The sequence below is a fragment of the Neopelma chrysocephalum genome, unplaced genomic scaffold (genome assembly GCF_003984885.1).
Source record: "Neopelma chrysocephalum unplaced genomic scaffold, ASM398488v2 Primary Assembly neopelma1_26, whole genome shotgun sequence".
NCBI lineage: Eukaryota > Metazoa > Chordata > Aves > Passeriformes > Pipridae > Neopelma > Neopelma chrysocephalum.
In genome coordinates this window covers 31322846-31342734 of record NW_020897695.1, presented here as the reverse complement: position 1 = coordinate 31342734, position 19889 = coordinate 31322846, and the positions used below count along the sequence as shown (strand labels likewise).

The following is a 19889-nucleotide window of genomic DNA, read 5'->3' as shown; positions in this document are numbered from 1 at the left end:
GGATGCAAAACACAACACTGTGTTTACTGGAGCAATGTGGAGATTAATACTCTGCAAGCTACAGTTTACAAACGTGCCCCCAGCTTTACTGCTTGTTTGCCTGTTGCTGCTTGGTGCTCTCAAGCACTGAAATGCCTCAGCTCCACTCATCACCAACACTGGGAACAAGCAGCAGACAGATCTTGTAGATGCTCCAACATCCTGAGAGTTTATTTACAGATCTGCCCCTTCCTCACCTCTACCATCTGCCTACAAGCAAGTGAAACTTCCAGCTTTATTTAAAGACAAATTTGACTGTGAGAGCTGCAAGCTTTAAAGTGTAAGGAATGGCCAGGTTCAGGCCACTTAGGGACATGCTGGAGCTGGTTCTCAGCAGGCACCACTCAGCATGGCTCTACAGAGGCTTCACAGCCCCTGGGCTCTGTCCCATATCACTTATTAGACACAGATGGAAATGCTGTGGCTGTCTTCTACCAGTCTTGTTCTCCAGGGCCCACAGAGATGGAGTGGGAAACCTGTTACAGAAACCTGCTGCAGAGTTGTCCCCTGAAGCTAAAAGGTGATCTAGCATAATTCAGAGACAGGCAAAAAGGCCAGAAAAATAGCAGTGCTGTGAATACTGTCAAGTACTGGTGCATGCCAGCACTGACTGCACTGTTCCCAAAAGGCACATCTGAAGAGTTACACGATGGAAGAATCAGGCAAATAACTTTCACTCCTTCTCCTCCAGCTTTCTCTAGCCTCATGCTCAGCAATTCCTCCTCCAGCAGAGACTCCCAATCAGCAGCTGATCTCACTAGGCTTTAGAGCAAGCTTGTTCTGCATGGTACACCAGCTCCTCTGGAGATGTAGGCTTTGGAAAGGGAGGGTCTAAGACAAATGCGGAGAAAAAAGGGGATGCTCTCCTTCTGCCCTAAAAATTGGAGACAGAAATCATGGCAGGGATCTGTCATTGTTGTAAATGTGCCTTTAATTACTTTTTCCTTAAACAAGTTGTCTAGGGGATAGTGCAAGAAAGAAATGGCACGCCTGTTTGGAGGCTCCATTTGTGAATCATTAACAATAGCAACAGTGGCTATGTGGAGGTACTTCAGTGTGAGCCTGGCAATATTTCATCCTGTTAGTTTAAATGTGAGGTCGCAGCCCTAGGGAGGCAATAAAGGAGAAGTGTTGATATGCCATGTGAATAAAGAACCATGATTAATCTCCCTACATCTGATGAGTAATTGACTTCTCGAAAACTCTTAAATAAACTCTGCAGTAAGCAACCAGTGGAAGACGGACATAACGCTGCCTTCTCACAGACTGCACAGGGCTCAGGGACGTGTTGTAGGGCCTGTGCTGCTGGGAGTTCCCAGGCTTTTACTTTCAGCTCCACTGCCGGCCAGAAAAGGCCTGACCCACAAAACAACACAAAAGTAGTCACACCACCATTCTTGGGTTTTGGCCATGCCCACCTCTTCAGTTGAATTTGGGAGGTTCAGCTCAGGCTACAGGGAGCTTCCTGTGAGATTCTGAGAGACAGTGCATGTCTGGGATTTGGGGAAACCAGTGCGAATCCTACCTACCAGATCCTACCATTTGAAGAGTTCTGCATGCTGTATTGTGCAAGAAGTGCAGGGTCTACTGCATTAATGCATGACTGCCCATTCATTTCACACGAGAGGTCAATTAACTGATGTATGAATGCCCCATAAGTTCAAACATGAGTGCCCTGTTAATTCATGCTTGACCATCCTGTGGGGCATAAGTTGCAGGGTTTTGACAGCAGAGAGTTGATGGCAAACAAAGGCAGCCTCAGTTACTCCAGGGATGGGAACATTGCTCCCAAAAGTGTGAACACTTGGCAATCCTTTTCTCAGTGCAAAATTACAGAAATGCAGGACATTTACAGCCACTACTCCTGAGAGATGTTCCTGCAGTAGCTATGGTGGTGTTAGGAAGATGGGGCTTGTGGGATGCCACTTTTGACTTTGGAGACTAAAACCTACAAAAGTGGTGAACACCTAATGACACAGCCCTAAAGCTCTGACAGCTAAACACTTGCTACTGCTCCTCTAGCATCAGCTGATGAGTTGGTGGGATGTCCTGTTGATCAAGGGGCAACCTACAGATACTGTACTGGGGGAAGCATGCTAGAAGAGAGATGTGAGATTAGCTCCAGAGGAAATGCTCAGAGTCCAGTTTCATGTTCATCCTTGAAAAAAAAAGTGTCATAGAGGACTGAAAAATCTCAGTGCTCCCACCCTACATGCTGGGAATAACAGATGTTCCAGCAGGAAAAGGAGGGTGTATAGGATAGAAGTGGGGCAGAAATCCAGAGCTGTGACTTAAGCAACTGCAAGTGCAGCAAAAAGGTCATAACTCAGTTAATGTTGTTACGGCTGTGGAGGAAAGCCCTGAGAGCAAAGCTGTTTGGTGTGTTACCTTTCTCCCCAAATGGGGAAATGCCCACGCTGCTTGCATATCAACACTGTTCACTCCCCCTCCCCATTTTGAATGTAAAGGAAGCCCTGTAGCTACTGAGCTCAGGACCCTACTGGTACCATCAACAGTGGTGGTAATTTTTGCTTGTACACTCTTAATTGTCTGCTTCTCTATGCTAAGCACAGTAAATAACCTGAACAGCCATTATTTTCTTGATTGGCTGTTTTGAAGAGTTAAGTCCTAACACTTGTAGCAAGTATTCAGATTATGATGAAACACTAACCCTGATAGAGCTCCACAGGGGTCATGGGTGGAGTTTATAATCAGTATATATTAGAACTGCTGGGGTTTGCTGGATAATGTATTTTGCAGAAACAAAGCGAGAAGGTTGGAATCAGCATGTGCTATATTAACCTCCATAGTCTTGTCCACAGGGATGAGCGGGTGAAGTTTGTGATGAATATATATTCAAACTGTGTTAGCATTAACAGAATTACTGTTAATTACTCTAGTCCCCAGAGGAAAGGGCTTTGTAACACATAACGTGTTGCCCAGACTGAGCTGATGAGTCCCTCATCTGGTTCCCAGGGAAGAGTGGGTGGAATTTTACCATGCGTATGCACACATTGTTGCACTACTAACTGCTGAAGTCTGGTCCAGGGATGTGGTCTGTATATATACAGATATATAACACTGGTCAGGATGGAGGAGAGACATTTTAGTAAGTGTGTGCTACAGTATTAATCCCTACTATCTGATCCAAAGGAAGGAAGAGTGGAGTTTATAACTGATGTACACTAAGACTGTGATGATTGGATTAACATTCTAAGAGTTCTTTGATATGTGCCTTGCAGAGGTGAGGAGTGATGTGTAGGCCATAAATTGCTGGGCTTGCTATGTTCTTGTGTGAGTGCCAAATTAGTTCACGCATGAGCACTGAATAAATTAATGCATGAGTGCCCAATTAATTTATGCATGAATGCCCAATAATTTTTGCATAAGCATCCAATTAGTTCATGCATGCATGCCCAAATTATTTATGCCCAAACACCCTGTTAATACATGCATGAGTGCCCAATATGCACAAGCACCCAGTTAATTTACACTAGCATCCACATGGGTGCTGTGTTGGGCATACACAGTTCAGACAGCAAGGGCTGCTGGTGCGGGAGAAGGCGGCCATGGCCTCCATCATGCCAGTCACTGAGATGGTGCCACCTGGCTCCGAAAATGGTGCGAGCCATTAAACCTTCTGCCAGTCAGGGGAGGACATGAGACATGACACCTCTGCTCAAGTGTATTTAAGAAACATGAGCAGCCACTGGGGGAGGAGACACAGCTGGGCACACCTGAGGAGACATGCAGCTGGAGATGCACTCTCGAAAGGAGGTGCTCCATTCCAAAGGTGTGCACTCCTGATGGGACTGTGGGTGACCCATGCCAGAGCAGAGGATTGTGGCCTGCATACAACTCACAGTGGAGCAGGTACAAAAAGGAGGAGTAGCAGATAGAAACCATTACACACGTGACCACAATCTCCTGTGCCACCCCCCTTTTCTCACTGAAGGAGATGAGACCGAGTGTGGCCTGTGGTAAAAGTAAGGGGAGGTGAGACATGGCAGGGCAAAGAGACAAGTCTGGCCTAAATGGAGTCTGAAAAAGGGGAAGGAAAGTTGTTTACTTACCAGTTTGGTTAATTACTCATCAGTGATTAGAAATTCGAGTTAGCTGGGATTAAATGAAAAAAAAGTAGAAAATCCCAAGTTAAAACTATTTTGCCAGCAACGAATGCCTACACACAGGCCATGCGTGGATGTCCTGGCTTCTGCTGTGATAGAGATTATCTTCTTCCTAGTAGCTGGTACAGTGCTGTGTTCCAGATTTAGGATGACAATACAGTGATAACACACTGATGTTTTAGTTGTTGCTAAGCAGTGTTTATTCTAAGTCAAGGACTTTTCCTCACACCACCCTACCAGCAAGTAGGCTGGGAGCCACAAGAAGCTGGGAGGAGACACAGCTGAGATAGTTCATCCAAACTGGCCAAAGGGATACTCCATACAATATGGCAACATGCTTAGTATATGAACTAGGAAGAAAGCTGGCTGGGGCCACTGCTCAGGAACTGGCTGGGCATTGGTTGGCAAGTGGTGAGCAATTGTGTATCACTTGTTTTGTATGTTATTATTGTTGTTGTTATTATTATCCCTTCCTTCTTCTGTCCTACTAAACTGTCTTTATCTCAACCCATGAAAAAACTGGGTTTTCTTCCTAGTTCTCTCTCTCATCCCACTGGGGGGTGGAGTGAGCAAGTGGCTGTGTGGTGTTTAGCTGCCTGCCAGGTTAAACCAATGACAATGGGTTACATCAACTGTCACAAAAGCTGGCACACTTGGCAGAGAGCTGCATAAGAAAGTCAGCAAGAACTACTGAGGGTTTTGCAGCTTTGACATGTCTCCCAGAGTTATGACCCAAAACTAACCCCTTCTCAGAAAGAAAGGAGCAGAGCAATTGAGGCTCCCAGTGGCTGGGAAAGGTGTGCTCAGATGCTCTCAGCAGAGACTGTCTTGTCAGCCACTGAATAGTGAATAGAAAGGGAGAACTATTTGCTTCAGACTTTTTCCACAGGGTCCAGTCTGTGGTGCGCCTCCTGGCCAGCTCAAGGCTGCTGCTGGCATGGAGGGATGTGCGTGGTGGGTGGGAATCCTGGCAGGGTGGATGGGATAAAGCACATGTGATGGTGCCCAGTCAGCCCAGCAAAACATGTCAGAACAAAGGGGTCAGGCTGCCCTGCAACCTTATGAGTGGGGCATTAAATAAATGCAGGAGCTGGGTCTTCCAGGCTATCATTCATGATACAGAATAAGATGGTAAGTAGCAGCCAGCTGCTGGTGTTGTTCTCTCTCTGTGGCCCAAGTTTCACCCTGCAGTTAATATAAAGTGCCCAAACCCAGCTTAGTAGCAGCTGTAAATTGCTGAGTGACCACCGTAAAACTGCATCATTCACAGAAAACCTGTGAAATCTCAAAAGGGTTAACAAAAGCAAATAGGCTCTAACTGAACAATACTGCATGCAGTCTCAGTCCCTGCCTGCCTTCCTTCTCTTCTCCCATAAAAGAAATATAAAAATTGCCTTTCAGAAATCCCCAGCTCTGATCCATATTCCTCAGGTAAGGAGGCAAAAATGTAAAAATAAACCAAGAGGTAAATGACATAAAAGTAATGAAACTGGGTACACAGATTTCATACAAAATTATATAGGGTCAGCTGACATATTCATTACAAAAACAATTACTCTCATGACTTTATTCCCTGTTACAGTCACCTCACCTCACTTGTCAATTTCAATGTAACAGTTTGCTGCGGGCTCAGGTTCTCCAGCCACCATGTCTAATTTTGAGAAGATGAAGTTAAGTGACAGGTAGTCTGATTCTGCAGGGGGCTGAGCACACTGAGCTCCCCACTGCTAATCAAACACTGTGAGTGCTCAGGCTCTTTTAAAGACAAAACAGCTTATCTGGGTCACTGATACAGATTTACAGCTGGACTTTTTAAATGCATATAAAGAAGCATCACTGACTTGACCTGTTTGGGTCAAGTCTGAGGTATCCAGCAGTTAAAATGCTGACTTAAGAACCCTTCTGGTTTGAGTTTTCCATACGCTAACCTAGTAAGTGACTAAACTTCCTGTAACTTTTACTGTAAGAGCAATTCAAAGCAAAGCGTTGCACTGTTTCAAATCACCCCTTCAATGCCCAGCACATTTACAATGCTGGATAACTAACACTTGCTATTTTTAAACCATGGTGACACATGCTGGGAACAGGCCAAGTAAGACCGAAACCAAGGCTAGTATGGGTAGCCAGCTCTGTGTCGTGGCTGCAACTCGAAGAAGATAAGAATTGTCACCTTCACAGTTAACAGGGGTTACAGGGTTTACAGATTTAGTGCTTGGAGCTGTTGCTGCTAGCAGTAGACTCTGAGACTCTTTTTATGTTACCTAACACTGGCACAAAAATGCAGTTAAAAAAACAACCAACCAACCAAAAAAACCAGGGACTAAACATTTCAGATTGTGCTCCTTCTCCCTCGTTGCTGAGAAGGTTTGAAGGTTTCAGAACTTGACCCCCGGGGACTGTCAAATCAAGGATGCAAATCAAAATACAGCTGTGGATCAAGCAGAATTTGTATAGTACTGCCTGTAATAAATTCAAAGGGTCTGTCTAGACTAAGCCAAATATAGTGCATTTCTGTACATCCCTTACTCCTATAAGACAGAATACTTGCACTTTATCTCATTTTTAAGGGGGACCAGTGTCAATTAGTTCTTCTGCTGGCGATGAATTTTGTTGTGGGATCACATACACACCCAACTAGGGGGAGCCTTAGTCCTTTGGCCCCATGGTACAGCCAGCTTTCTCAAACTTTTCCTGCAACTTTCACCAGCTCTGTGGAGGTCAGGCCTTACATGACTGTGCAGTGTGCTTGGGCTGCTCTGTGATCTCTCAGAGAGCTGCTGTTAACTACATGCCTGACCAGCATCAGGCCTTTCCCCACATTCCAGCTGACTGAAGCAGAGGGTAGCAATGGACAGAAAATTATCATTCAGATAAAAGGCTGCCAGTATAACTATGTAACTGCAGCTGCCACTTTTAAATTATGAGATACTTACTAGTGCTGTCCACTCAGATCATTTGTTCAGAAGCTGTGATGACAAGCAGATTTGCTGGGGGACAAAAAAAAAATAAAGAGCCCCAAAACTCTACACTGCTTCTGGGAAGTGGCATATGAACCCAGAGAGAATCAAACCTCAGAGATATGCAAGCACATCTTTCTGGTGCATAATTTCAGCTTGTCTCAGAAGCAGAGGGCCTCCTGTGCAGTTCTTTCTTCTGCAAATAAACAGCTGTGCTTAAAAGCAAAAACACTGAACAGGTTGCCCAGAGACATGGTGGATGCCCTATCCCTGAAAACATTCAAAGCCAAGTTGGACAAGGTTCTGAGCAACCTGATCTAGTTGAACATGTCCCTGCTCATTGCAGGGTGGTTGGACTAGATAACCTTTAAAGGTGCTTTCTAACCCAAATGATTCTATGACTCTGTGATTTAGGCCAAAGGAGATAGATGTAAATGCTCTGAAGGAGGCTGTGTCTTACCACTTTGCAAAGTGCTAGGAGAACTAGTGTACAATTTTATTGTAAAAAACCACCACAGGAGCCGATGTCAGGGCAGAGAACAGGAGGTGGGATCAAAGAGCTTTCTATCTAGCATGATATCTGGGATTGCTGTGGTCCTATCAGCTTGTCTCTCTGTCAAAGCATGAATTCTGTTTTGTTTTGTGGATCTGATTCTGCTTTGTATTCTGTGCTGTCACCTTCACAGTGCTGCAACTCTTACCCGTGGTAGCAGCTGGACACGTTGGGAAAAACCTGTATGCTGGAGTAGTTGCACCAGACGAGGCCAACAAAACCCATCAATCCTGAGTGGCTGGAACAGCAGGTAAGGTCACTGTCTCTGAGACTCTTGCAAACAGCAGCTTACCAGATGGGACCACAGCCTGAATCTACGCCAGCAGAGAAGAATCAAAAGGGACCCCTCAATAAACCAGTGTATACAGTAAGACAGGAAACATTCTCTAATGAATTATGTAAGAACCACGTTGTCTGAGGGCAGTGACTAAAGCTGCCACTCATAAGAGAAAAGACACAGAGGTTTTCTGGTGTCATTTGGTTTTTCAAAGACTCAAAACTCTCAGCGCTTTCCAGAGTCAAACAGCAATGAACAACAGATTCCTTTGCAAAGCCTGTCTTCCTTTCCTCTCCCCTGAGGATTTAAGCTCAAAACCCAAGCTCCTGCATGTTGCATGACTTGAGGCTACTCTGGTGCTCTCTTACCCAAAAAGGGGTGGGAAAACTGTACAGCAGGCTTGTGCTGCCTAAGATCGACAATTCACCAGGCACCCACTTTCTGCCAACAGAAGGGAGCATGTGGGCTAGCCCGGAACTCATACACCAACAGGACACCCAACCTGGACAAGCAGAGGGGTAGAAACTGCAGCCTGGTATGCCACGTTCCAGCATTTAGTTCATGCACATGCTGAGAGACCTGTAAGTCAGAACAGTGCCTAATGACTTCCCCAAGCACGCAGGTAGTGCTGAAGTGACAGAACACCTCACTGGCTGCAAAGGAGTGAACATCGCTGCTCTCAGCTAGCCACCCCCAGCTCTTTCTCCCTGTGTCCCTCTTGATGGCATCCCTCCCTCAGATCTACTGTCATAAGCGTAGGCAATAGCTTCTTGAATGGGAGTAGAGGTATGGGCCTGTTTCCAACAGTTGCCCAATGCACAATTCTGCTCCAGAAGTTCCTGCATGGATGGCTCACTGCAATTGCTCCTGTGTGGAATTCATACCTGTATTCAGCAACCCCTCCTGCATGCTTCTTCATGGCTGTATCAGAGCTCATTCCATAGAATAGTTTCACCTTCTTGCCATTCCTTTCCATAATCTCTCCAGCACACTGGTCATGGCCTGCAAACATTCCTCCAAGCATGACAAAGTCAGCACCGGCTCCTGTGATCAGCAAAGCAACATGTAAGAAAGCAGGGAAGGAAGAGGGTGAAAGACATAGCAAGAACACAGTGATCTCCAAAAACAATAGCCAGCACTAAATAGCTTGGTACAGAGTCCCCTCCTGTAACAGACACAGGGAACTTGGAAGAAAAGCTTCACTGAAGAACTGACACATGGTGAATTGAATTTTTCTGGTATTTTAAATGGAAAAAGTCCTTTTCTGTTGTGATGACAAAGATACAGATAATTCTACTCCACCCCACACTCTGTATTTTAAAATTCAGTTTTAAGTCTTTACTTCATTATAGTATCTGAGCACAGTTCCTTACTAAATACTACTGTGGCTGCAGTTGCAGAAGTCCTAAACACAGGGCTGGGATCTGTTGAGCTCAATGCTGTACAGAGAAGAGGATGGTTCCTACTTCAAGAGCCTTTGAGGCCACAAGCTGTGAGTGGGAATGTACCCTGAAGGAAGGCATATTCATGAATGCAGTGTACTCCTCCCAATAATGACATAAAACAAGCAGATTTTTTTTTACTGAAATTATGGATTTTTCAAGTCCACCAGCCATATGTGTTCAGTGTAGTTCTGAACGATCCCTTGTCAAAGAGATCTGAATGAGTCTTCATTTGGTTCCTGTTTAAAAACTCTGGGCCAGGGACCACCACCTCTGGTTCTGTGGTTCTCAGTATGCACCACAAAGGAGGTCTAACTCAGAGCTACAACTGCTAAATATGTTCCAGATACTCAATAACAACTCTGAATACTCAATCATAACTGTTCAGTCTGTCTATCTCCTCTGGCTTTGTAAATCATTAAATTGGTTCTACCAGGAATAAGATCAGGAAGAAGGTTTTCAGAATCACTCTCGGTTTTCTACTGTGATTTCCAACATTTCCAGCTGGGCTGGAACTATTCCACCAGCAGTGCCTCCTGTGATACTGAGGCATATCTAGTCTTGCTTGGATAAGTTTGTCTTTTAGTCTTTTATGAGCCTGTGGTGACCCATCCCTGAAACAAAGCTTTTTCCTGTTTGCAACCTCTGCTTCTTCAGCATGTATGTGTCAGAACAGGTCTCCCCTCTGCTCAGCTTCTTCCCAGAACTGGCAAAAGAACAGAGCTATAAACCTCACTTCATAGAAAGCAGATGAGCCTTAACTGAACCCATCCTGTTAAGAACACATCCGAACTCTTGGGAGATCCCAGGCTAGATAAGTCTGTATTAGGATTTGCTCTGATCTCTGTCACTATCCAACCAATAGCACCAGACCTTGAAACCTGAAAAGTAGGTGAAATCACAAGAAAATCTGCTCAGCTTCTGCCAAACCTGAATTTAAGAATATTTTCATCTTAGAACACGTGACAACTGTGAAGTGTGCCAGCTCCCCTCCCTTGACCCTTTTGCCAAAGAGCAGACCTGGGAGCAATGCCTGGGAGGGGAGCATCCAGCTGTTCTGCTGACCTCACCTCCCTTTGCCTGGCTGTTGCTTGAAAGGAACACTGTGTCCATGGTAAAGGGATATTAAAAATGAGGCTTGTACAAAACTGCTGAGCACATCACAAGCAATATTTATCGCTAGGCACCCATTCAGGTGTCCCATCATGCCAGCTACCTGGCAGATTTCTCCTGGGTTCTCTTATTTCAGGTCACTGAGTTTTAAAGCCTCAGTTTGACTCGTGTCTGATAGTACTATCAACCTGCCAAAATCAAAGGGAACACTCATCCTTTAAGACATTCTTAATTATTGGGGGCAAATTCCTGTTTCTACCTGGCACAACCTTGCTTCATCTTTATAAAAAATAAGCACCCTGGGAAATCTAGTTTATGTCTTCTTCGTGGGTGGAAGAAAACAACATCAGGAAGGAGGGACAGATTTGACGTCAGGGTTTCAAAGAGGGCATTTAAAGAAGTCAAGAGCCTGCCAAAGGACATTCTGGACTCTGCCCTGTCAGTACTATCCCCTGATCCCCAATTCTAGTGCTATCTCTGGATGTGGGTCTCACAGCCTCCAAATTATTAATGCAAAAGTCACATGAAATCTACACTTCAGAATTACAGAATTTTGGTTCCTGTGCACTTCAGTATCTATTTATTATTTTTCTTTTGACTGCATATTTTGGGAGGAAAGCAAATATGTTTGAATTACAGGATCGAAACTCATCCAACTTGAGTAACTTTTGCAAACTACAACATAATTCATCAAGCTCTTCCAGAAGAGAGGAGCTATGTTACAGCAGATGCAGCATGTCTAAACAAACAACACATGCTTGCTGCCCTGCCACTCCAGAAATGACAAGCCCATACTAAATATACTTTTCCAGTGCTCTCCAGAACCTTCCATTATGCTTCAGTGTTGCAAAGATATCTGAAATTTTCAAGTCTGTTCCACTACTTTTCTACAAGCTAATATCCCACCAGGAAGCTGTAGTAGTTTCTAGCATGGTCTTTCTTAGCTTATGCGTATTTTTTTGTATAACCACCAGAAGCACTGGTGATATTTGCAATATCCATCTGCATTCTTTTTGCTTTCAAGGACAGATTGACAATGTGTTATTATTTTAGGTTGTGGTGGACTGGGAATACCTGGCAACAACCTCCTAGATAATACAGGATGTGATGGAGTACATTGCACACAAGCATCCCACTAGCTCACCCAGAGTTTGGTAGACTGTTTCTACACAATGCCACTTTATTGCATGAGTTCCCCCTTGAGGTCTATGCTGGATCTGGGCTGATTTTGCTCATTCATGTTTCACTGTGCCTCCTATTTCAAGCCATTACAGAATACAAGTGCTGATGCCAGCCCAAACTTGCAGCACTGACACAGTTCTGCTGGATCCGGATAGAGTCCCTCAGATGTCTTTTGTATGCCTGATTATAAAAGTTACTGATAACCAGATTGGCTCTGCGTGAATTCAGCTGGAGTCAGCCTGGATTTGTAGGCTGGGCAGCCCTCCAGGCAGATGCAGTGTAAGTTTTCCTAAACCAGAGCTGGCCCTGGAATCAACATTCACCTGTGCTCCAGCTGAGCCAGCAAGCCTTTGCAACAGTAGGTATACACACACAGCTACCGTAAACAGGAAAAAAAGCCAGTCAGTGGTGATCTGCATAATTTGCAACTAGCATGTCCCCAGTTGACTTTTCCACATGAGTTTTTCTTCCTTTTCCCTCCCTGCTCCTGCATCTCTTCTCACCATTCTGTAAGGAACAGCATTAATGTGTTAAAGATGCTGGCATAGGATTCAAAAGGCACATTCTTTCCTGGCTGTGTCACAAAAATATATGTGACCTCAGGCAACTGAACTTAGTATTTCTGTGCTTTGACTTCTCATGATTAAAAAAGGAGACAGTAGTGCCTCCCTGGGGCATTCTGAGAAATATATTCATATTATCAGCCTTTCCAAGGGTACAGTTATATGAACCATCTGAGAGCCCAACATAAAGTTCTTTCATGCTTTTTCTCATTCCTGCATCAAAACAGCTCTTTTCTTTCCTATCAACCTATATCTTTTCCATTATCATCTCTAATACCCTGAAGGCAGGGACATCTTCAGTTTACCTAATCCATACCATGTTCCCATTCAGAAGTCCAGAATTCCAGCAGTCTCCCTAAAAGCATCTGTTACTCCCAGCAACTCTGTCCCTCACCTTCAGTGCTTCCCTGTGCCTTGCCTTTTTAAATAGGCTTCTACCTTGTTTTCCCTCCTTCAAAATGCCCAATCTGCCTCTGATTCCTGACACCAGTCAATGGTATCACCTTCCACTTGTAAAGCTTCTCAACATCCGCTTCATGGTTCTTCACAGTTCTCCACTTGCACTCAATCCACTCTATTCCTCCTGATTCCATGAACTTGCCTCCTCCAGTCACATTTTAAGCCATTTGTCAATGCTAGTCTTCATATTTGGGACCTCTTCACACTTTTCATGATTCAAATGGTTGCTTTGTCACTGCTTTATAGTGAATAGCCCCGTTTCATGAAGACTTTACAATGATCCACCAGAAAGAGATAGCATAATCACTTTAACCAAAAGTCCTCTTTGGGTCTCTTGCCCATGCTTTGTCCAGGCCCTTGTCCCTAGGTGAAACGGTGCCTCTCTGTGTTTTATCACCCTGTCTTTGTTATCCAATATATTTATGCAACTCCTCCCCCTGGGAGGCTCTTGGCAAGCGCAGATGTCTCTGCTAGACAATTCAGTATCAAGGCTTTGGATTGTAAATGCTGGGCATGGCAGCTACCTTCTACGAGACTCACATAGCCAATCACCTCAACAGCATTCAATAAACACTGACAGTAATAATGTTATCTCAAAGCTTATTTTGCCGCACACCTTTGACAAATGCACACCTGGCTCCAGCTAGTCACATGTCCACAGTATGTCTACTTCAGCTGTATATAACCAGATACAGTCAGTTTATTGCCTCAGGGTCATCTCAATCACTTCCAACCCTGCACCTGTGATAAACAGTTAGATTGATCTCTCTGGTCTACTATCGAGAGTACAACTACTGCCTGTATAATCTTAGCTTTCTGATGCTCCTCTGTCCAAGGGACAATCTATAGTAGCCTTCAAACACGCACCACTGTGCATCCCAGCACCTCCTGAAAATCAGTAAAGCCAGAATCTGCCCTTTCACAGGTTTCAAGCAGGTTTAGGTTCAGTTAGCCCAAAGAGTTTACATGGATCCTTCAGACTTGTTATAAACACCACAAAGAAAAACATTTGAAACACTTCCAAGTTGCTTCCTGTTGTTCTAACTTCTGGAAATGCTCTTATTGAAGAAAGACCTTTTCCATAGGCCAGGTTTCTGTGCAGGCAGCTAGGAATGTAGCAAGGTCACAGTCTCAGTTCACAAGCTCCCAGCACCAACACACCAGGAAGAACCTGGCGAGCTATGGAGCCAGAGAAAGCCAGGCAGAACAAAGAACTCAATGTAGCATGTCAGAGTGGGCTGGACTGAGGAGAGGTTGGGGTGGATGCTGCTGTTCAGCTATGCTGGAATCATCCAACTGGAAGTATCTGTTCCCCACATCACATCACCACTGGTTAACACAAGGGTGATGTCAAATCCTCTGACCAAGCACATTCCTTGCTGGTAGCTATCACTCCACGGCTGTGCTTAAAATTCTCTAATTAAGTCTCGCCTGTCATCTGACCTGTCTCAAAACAGGAGCTGTCTGCAAACTTAGAAGACAGATTTTGGTTTCAACCTTTCCAGGAGGTCCAGAGTTTTTCTTGGCAGGTCTGTAATCTGAGTTTAGGCCTGCCTCTACTTTTTTCCATACTTGCAAAGCTTCCTGCAAAGCAGACATGCTGTATCAGAAGGTGCTATCTCTTGTTATCATACCACCCTGAAATCCCAATGAGGGACTCTGCTGTCCCACTGTATACCAGGTATTACCCCACTGCGATGTCTCCAAAGAGTCCGGCATTTTGGGGGAGTGCCTTTAAATGCTCTGTTGTCTATGTGTTTAGCCCCTGGTTCCCATATGTTGCTGTAACAAGGTTACGGCTAAGTGACAATCATGAGTTTGACCTCCCCAAACAATGTAACTTTCATGCCCAGCAAACAGCACTCACTCACATATTAAATTCTCTATTCTATCACCAAGATTCACCAGTGCAATTCACTGAAACTATTGGCATGAAAGCAAAATCTGTTAATTATTAACTTAGATGTTTTAGACATCTGCCTAGCTCTAGGGGATACAGTATAAATAAAATCTCATCTCTTCAAGTGGACAGCTGATCCCAAGAACATCTCCAGGGATCTGGCCTGCCTTTTTGTTTTGTTCTTCTGTCCAACATGCATTCCACCAGCTCTTCCTCTACTCAAGGCTCAAGTCAGCCAGATCTGCCAATGTTACAGGCATCTTTGAATCCTACTCAGAAGCAGCCCTTATCAGTTTTCTTTGTATTTCTGTCCCAGTGGCTTTATCTCATACAGACCTGGCAGATAATTTCTAAACAGCGCTTTGCCCACTCTTACGTTTTCCACTGCAGAAGTTGGACTGTCTGGTCCAAAGACCAAATTCAAATCTGGTACATTAATTTCACCTGAGTCACCTGCAGGGATGAATGTAACCTACTGCTAGTGGAATACACATTCAGGGCCAAACTGACTCCTGCATCCCTGCGGACAGAGGTGCTAGAGACACACGGGATGAAATGGGTGTTACAACACACTGTCCTTACCAAACGCTTTGGCGACATCTCCTGGGCAGCTGCATCCTCCGTCCTGCACAAAGAAAAGAGACAGTGAGTGGCAGCGAGCGAGCTCAGAGACCCAGCGAGCACTAGAGCTCTGCGACCTGTGCCACAATGGCCTCTGCTCCAGAACAGCGTGTTAAGAGCTGACCGTGCACTTGGTATATATCATGGTTAAGTTTTTAGGGAATCCATATGATACTTTCCACTGCTTTCCTCCTTTAGGCTCACTTACTCTACCGTATAGTCCACTGATTATACCACTGGTAACAGCAGCAATATAAATTCCTGACTGCAACTTCCTAAATCCCAGAAACCAGAAAACAAAACCTTCTCTGATCTAAATCATCTCCTGCCATTTTCATGAAAGGCTGGGAGATACAGATGTACCACAACTTTCTACCTTAAACCACCAAAGACATTTAAAATAACTTTCTCAGCAGTTTACAATACACTAAAAGGTCACAGCGGGAGGGGTGAGGGAACTTACCATCAACTGTGTTGGATTTTTATCTGATAGTATCTAAGAAAACTGGTTAATCTAATCTTTGGTAAGTGAAAATGAATCTCTCATCCTACTCCTCACTGTTTGCTATGGGTTTGGTAAGAAAACAGAAACACTTTAGATCTTTAGCATTTTATACCTACGCATTTCAGTTTCAGTGCAGAGCAAAGAAATGGCTGATGAAGGGGTTTCGGTTGAGGGGAGGGAAGCTATGTATGTGTGACAGAGCTGTAAAAAAGGAATGGTACAGAGCAGAGCTCATCGTGTGGCATGGTTCTTTAGGTTTTGTAAAGGCCTGAGCACCAGATGAAAGATCCTTCTACTCTACACAGTCAGGAGGGCTCCCCACTCCTTTGATGATCAGGATCCATCGCAGACTGCCGACAGCTTTCCTGATTTTGAAGCTACACCCCAGACTGTATAGTTACTTTGTTTTATTTCACCTCCCTGTTGGCAGAAATGCATGCCTATGTAAGACCTGCAGCTGAGCACAGCCAGACACCCCCACCATCAGCCATATTAGGGCTGTCTTTCGTGGGTAGTTGGCAGCGGGGCTGCAGGTTAGACACTCTGCCCAGAAAAGGATTCAGACACAAACTGAGCAGGTGGATCCAAAAGTGAGTGGCTTTTCAAAGGGCATCCCACTGCAAACAGCACCTGGTAGAACTCTGAAGGCTTTTATTCCATTTGCTGATAACCTCTAGCACATTATGCCTTTTGTTGAGCTTAGACACCCTCGCTGTCAGCTCCAGAAAGAAATGCTGGGCTGACATCTGAATCTCTCTCTCCTGTTAAGGGCTCTGCTTGTGCAATTCTTTCCCTCTGACAAGTCTGTCAGAGCCTGGAGGAGGGTGTGAGTGCATGTGCATGTGTCAGGGGAAGAAAAGCCGAGGTAGAAAGAAGGGTCTAATAATCTTCAAAGAGTAGTGTCAGGAATCTGCCTGACTTACTGTCTGAGAGATGCTGGCTATGAATGCTCTCTGGTAGATGGGTTTCAGTCTGTTGTTGTTGGGTGGCTCAGTGTCTGACTTTTATAATTAACCCAGAAGTGGCAGTGGTGGAGGTTTTACGCTTTACGCTAAGGGATGGAGGCCTTAATGTGTAATCATTAATCATCGGCTTCAAAAAATATCACTTTGAATGTCGCCATATTACAAAATGCTGAGCAGCTTAAGAGACTTGGCCAAAAGCTCATGAATTACCATTTAAGATAAAAGGAACTGACAATGATGATTCATACCACTTCTTTATCTGTAGATGTCTCCACTTATTTCACATAACCAGGTAAATTTAGTGATTCACAGAAAGGGAAACAAAAAGGGAACATACTAAGCAGTTATGTCAGAAGATGCTGTTTAATATAGCTACATGCATTAGAACACCTCATTCTGAGTGAGAAATCAGGCACTCTGTTTAGAAAGTAAGACTGTTCTGCTGCTGCATTGCCTGGGAAGCTTCCCCTTGCAATTCAGCCTGTCCCAACAGGGGCCTGGGTCTGGATTCAAAATGACTTGCAGACTGCTGGGCTTCAGTTATGGAGCTTATTGCAGGCTCAGCCTCTACTTCAGAACCCTGAGGAAATTTATCTGTACAAATCCACTTCTGAATTCAGGAGAACTGGTAAAATTCTGAAAAAAGCCTACTGGAAAGGGTGGTCATGGAGCCAGTAGAGGGCATGATTCTGAGGCAACTGAGTGCTAGGAAGAAGGAAAGGTGAAAGCACCTTTCCTGTCAACAGAACTATTTTAATGTGACTAAAATAACGTTATAGTCCCCAGGCTTGTTCTCCAGACAGGCAAGCCATTTTACAGCAAGAACATTTAGGCTGAGCGAACAAAAAATACAGTATGGAAGACCAGTATGGACTGGTTGAACATGGAATATTATATTATTTATAATATCATATTATAATTATTTATAATTTATAATGTCATTATAAGTATGATTTATGTTTCAAGCAACCTTTATAATAAACTGTATAACCAGTGCTTTCTACAGTATCAGCACACAGATAGCTATTTATTACGCACAAGATATATGATATATGTGGCATACACAGCAGTAGAAAGAATACATATGATACTTTATTCTGAACGACATATACTGGATATTTCTGTGTGGAAAGTGTTCTGTGTGGAAGAAGAGATGGTATGGCTGGGTGAGTCATTCTTTTCACTGAGTGCTGGTGACCCATCGCCCTGGCAGCGTGAAGGGGAAACAGGGATCTCTATCAAATGAAAGCCAAATGAGAGAGGACACATGTAAGGCTGCTTTCCATTGCCCAAATTACTGGCTTACTGGAACATGTGACTACCTCTCTGTCCAGCAGAGTTCTCTGACCTACAAGAAATAGAAACTTTATCTCAAGCAGGGCGTTGCTGAAGGAGCTTTTCTGCTACGTGGCCCCTCCACTGTAACTCACTGCTGCACTTTCTCAAGGCCGATGGATTAGTGAGAATGAAAATTGAGACTACTGGCACCCAGACAAACAGCATGGGACAGAAACAGTGCCTGTATCTTAGACAGGGTTTCCTCTCTGCTTTCAGCGAGTCATGAAAGATTAATTCCTGAGGTGAGCTTTGAGTCTTACAGATAATTTAGCATGAGGAAAGTAACTGGTGCAATTTTACCTCCCCCTTTTCTGTGTAAGTGACTAGAGAGACACCAGGCGTTCACTTGGACTATCATGTTTGCCTGAAAATTGTCAACTTTTTTGTCAACGTATCAGTTCCAAAAATCACACGTGATCACTTCAGTAATATGACTATTTCAAATCCCAGTTTGTGCTCCCATCCTAGCAGAGTTACTGAAGAATGGGGTTCAATCATGTAATTTTCCTTGCAGTGCCTGTACTGTGCTCAGCACCATGACTTTCTCATTCCAAGAGTGAGACTTCTTTTCCTTCATATGGAAGTTGAGCCAACAAAACAAGAAAGAGGAGCAATTCAGCAAAGGTACTGGACAAGACAGAAGTGGATACAAGAAAGTGCCCCAAGGGACCACATCACACCATTAGCTATAATCTACAGGAAGCTAGCTGATAGGCTGTGAATCTTTTCACATCCTTCCTGCTACTTCTGTATCAATGTAAAAAAACCTGCTGGACACATCTTCTCTTGACAAACTGACATAGATAGCTGCCTGCAGTGATCTCTTTTGGCTCAGGTAGGGTATGCCCCTTTCTGAATCCCCAGAAAGACAGCAGTGAGACATTTTGAGTGATGCCATGTATACTTGTTGCAACTAGACGCAATTCTATACTTAGGATTTCTGCCATACAGTGTTTTTCTCTCATGAGGATACCTCTCTTCCGTGATATTCTTGCCAGAGCTCCGGCAACAAACATGCAGTCCAGCCTTTTCTTTCCACAATAAACATACCAATACCCATCTCAACGCTCCAGAATTCAGGCATGTCCCTACCCTTGCTTTGGTCTCCCTAGCTTGGGTGACAGAGTTGAGTTGCAGTGGTGTTAAGACCTCAGCTGCAGCTGAAGGTACTTCTCTTGGCCCAGATGTTGTAGGAGACAGGTATTAAATTTCCCTCCTATATTGCCCCACAATGTCTAGAGCGTTGATAGGTGTGAGCTCACGGAAGCCAACATGACCTAAGCAGGTCAGGAACTGATCCATTCCCAAAGCTGGAATGGAGAAGTAGTACAGAACCATCTATTTTTTCAACAGTCTAAATACACACTCCGTTTTTTTGTAAAATCAGGATAGCATTCTTCTGAGGGCTGCTAGCAGAAAATGATTATTGCAAAACTAGGATGGGTCTCTGAGCACCACTGCTAGGATGACACCTATACTTATCCAGCCTTCATAGAAACGAGTCAGTCTTTCATGCTCTATTGCACACATGTTCTGCTTTCTGCTTTAGACATAAACATTTGTAATATTGCTCAAGTCATAAAAATCACAGACTGCATTTCTTTTTTCCTACAAAATTCATATAGAGGACCATGGAGAGGAGGGAATGTACATGCATTAACAATAAAGAGCAAGAGAGATCTAACTGTAACGTGTTCCTGCTCCATTATACCCACAGCGCCAAGAGATACAGGTAAATTCCCAGTCAGTTTGTTCTCCTTTCCCCTCCTTCCTCAACAACACCACACCTCTTTCCTCACATGGATACTAGTCCCAACTGGGTCAAACAAACCAGGGCCTTTCAGTGAA

General features: G+C 44.3%; 1 protein-coding gene across 6 annotated transcripts in view; it reads right to left on the bottom strand.

Moving 5' to 3' along the window:
* Positions 1 to 19889, bottom strand: part of GMPR (guanosine monophosphate reductase) — a 44474-nt gene that overhangs the window by 5028 nt on the left and 19557 nt on the right. For 2 of the 6 annotated variants that reach the window (XR_003533077.1, XM_027676098.1), the window contains exons 7-9: positions 15195 to 15237; positions 8838 to 8997; positions 7825 to 7990 (exon numbers count right to left, since the gene is read on the bottom strand). Coding sequence is in view for 4 of the 6 variants with exons in the window: in XM_027676098.1 (XP_027531899.1) it covers positions 7933 to 7990; positions 8838 to 8997; positions 15195 to 15237 (261 nt within the window). In the remaining 2 variants the exon portion in view is untranslated. Of the gene's footprint in view, positions 1 to 4112; positions 4156 to 7824; positions 7991 to 8455; positions 8533 to 8837; positions 8998 to 15194; positions 15238 to 19889 lie in introns of those variants that run through there. The other 4 variants (XM_027676099.1, XM_027676097.1, XR_003533078.1 and 1 more) reach the window with 3 other exon arrangements.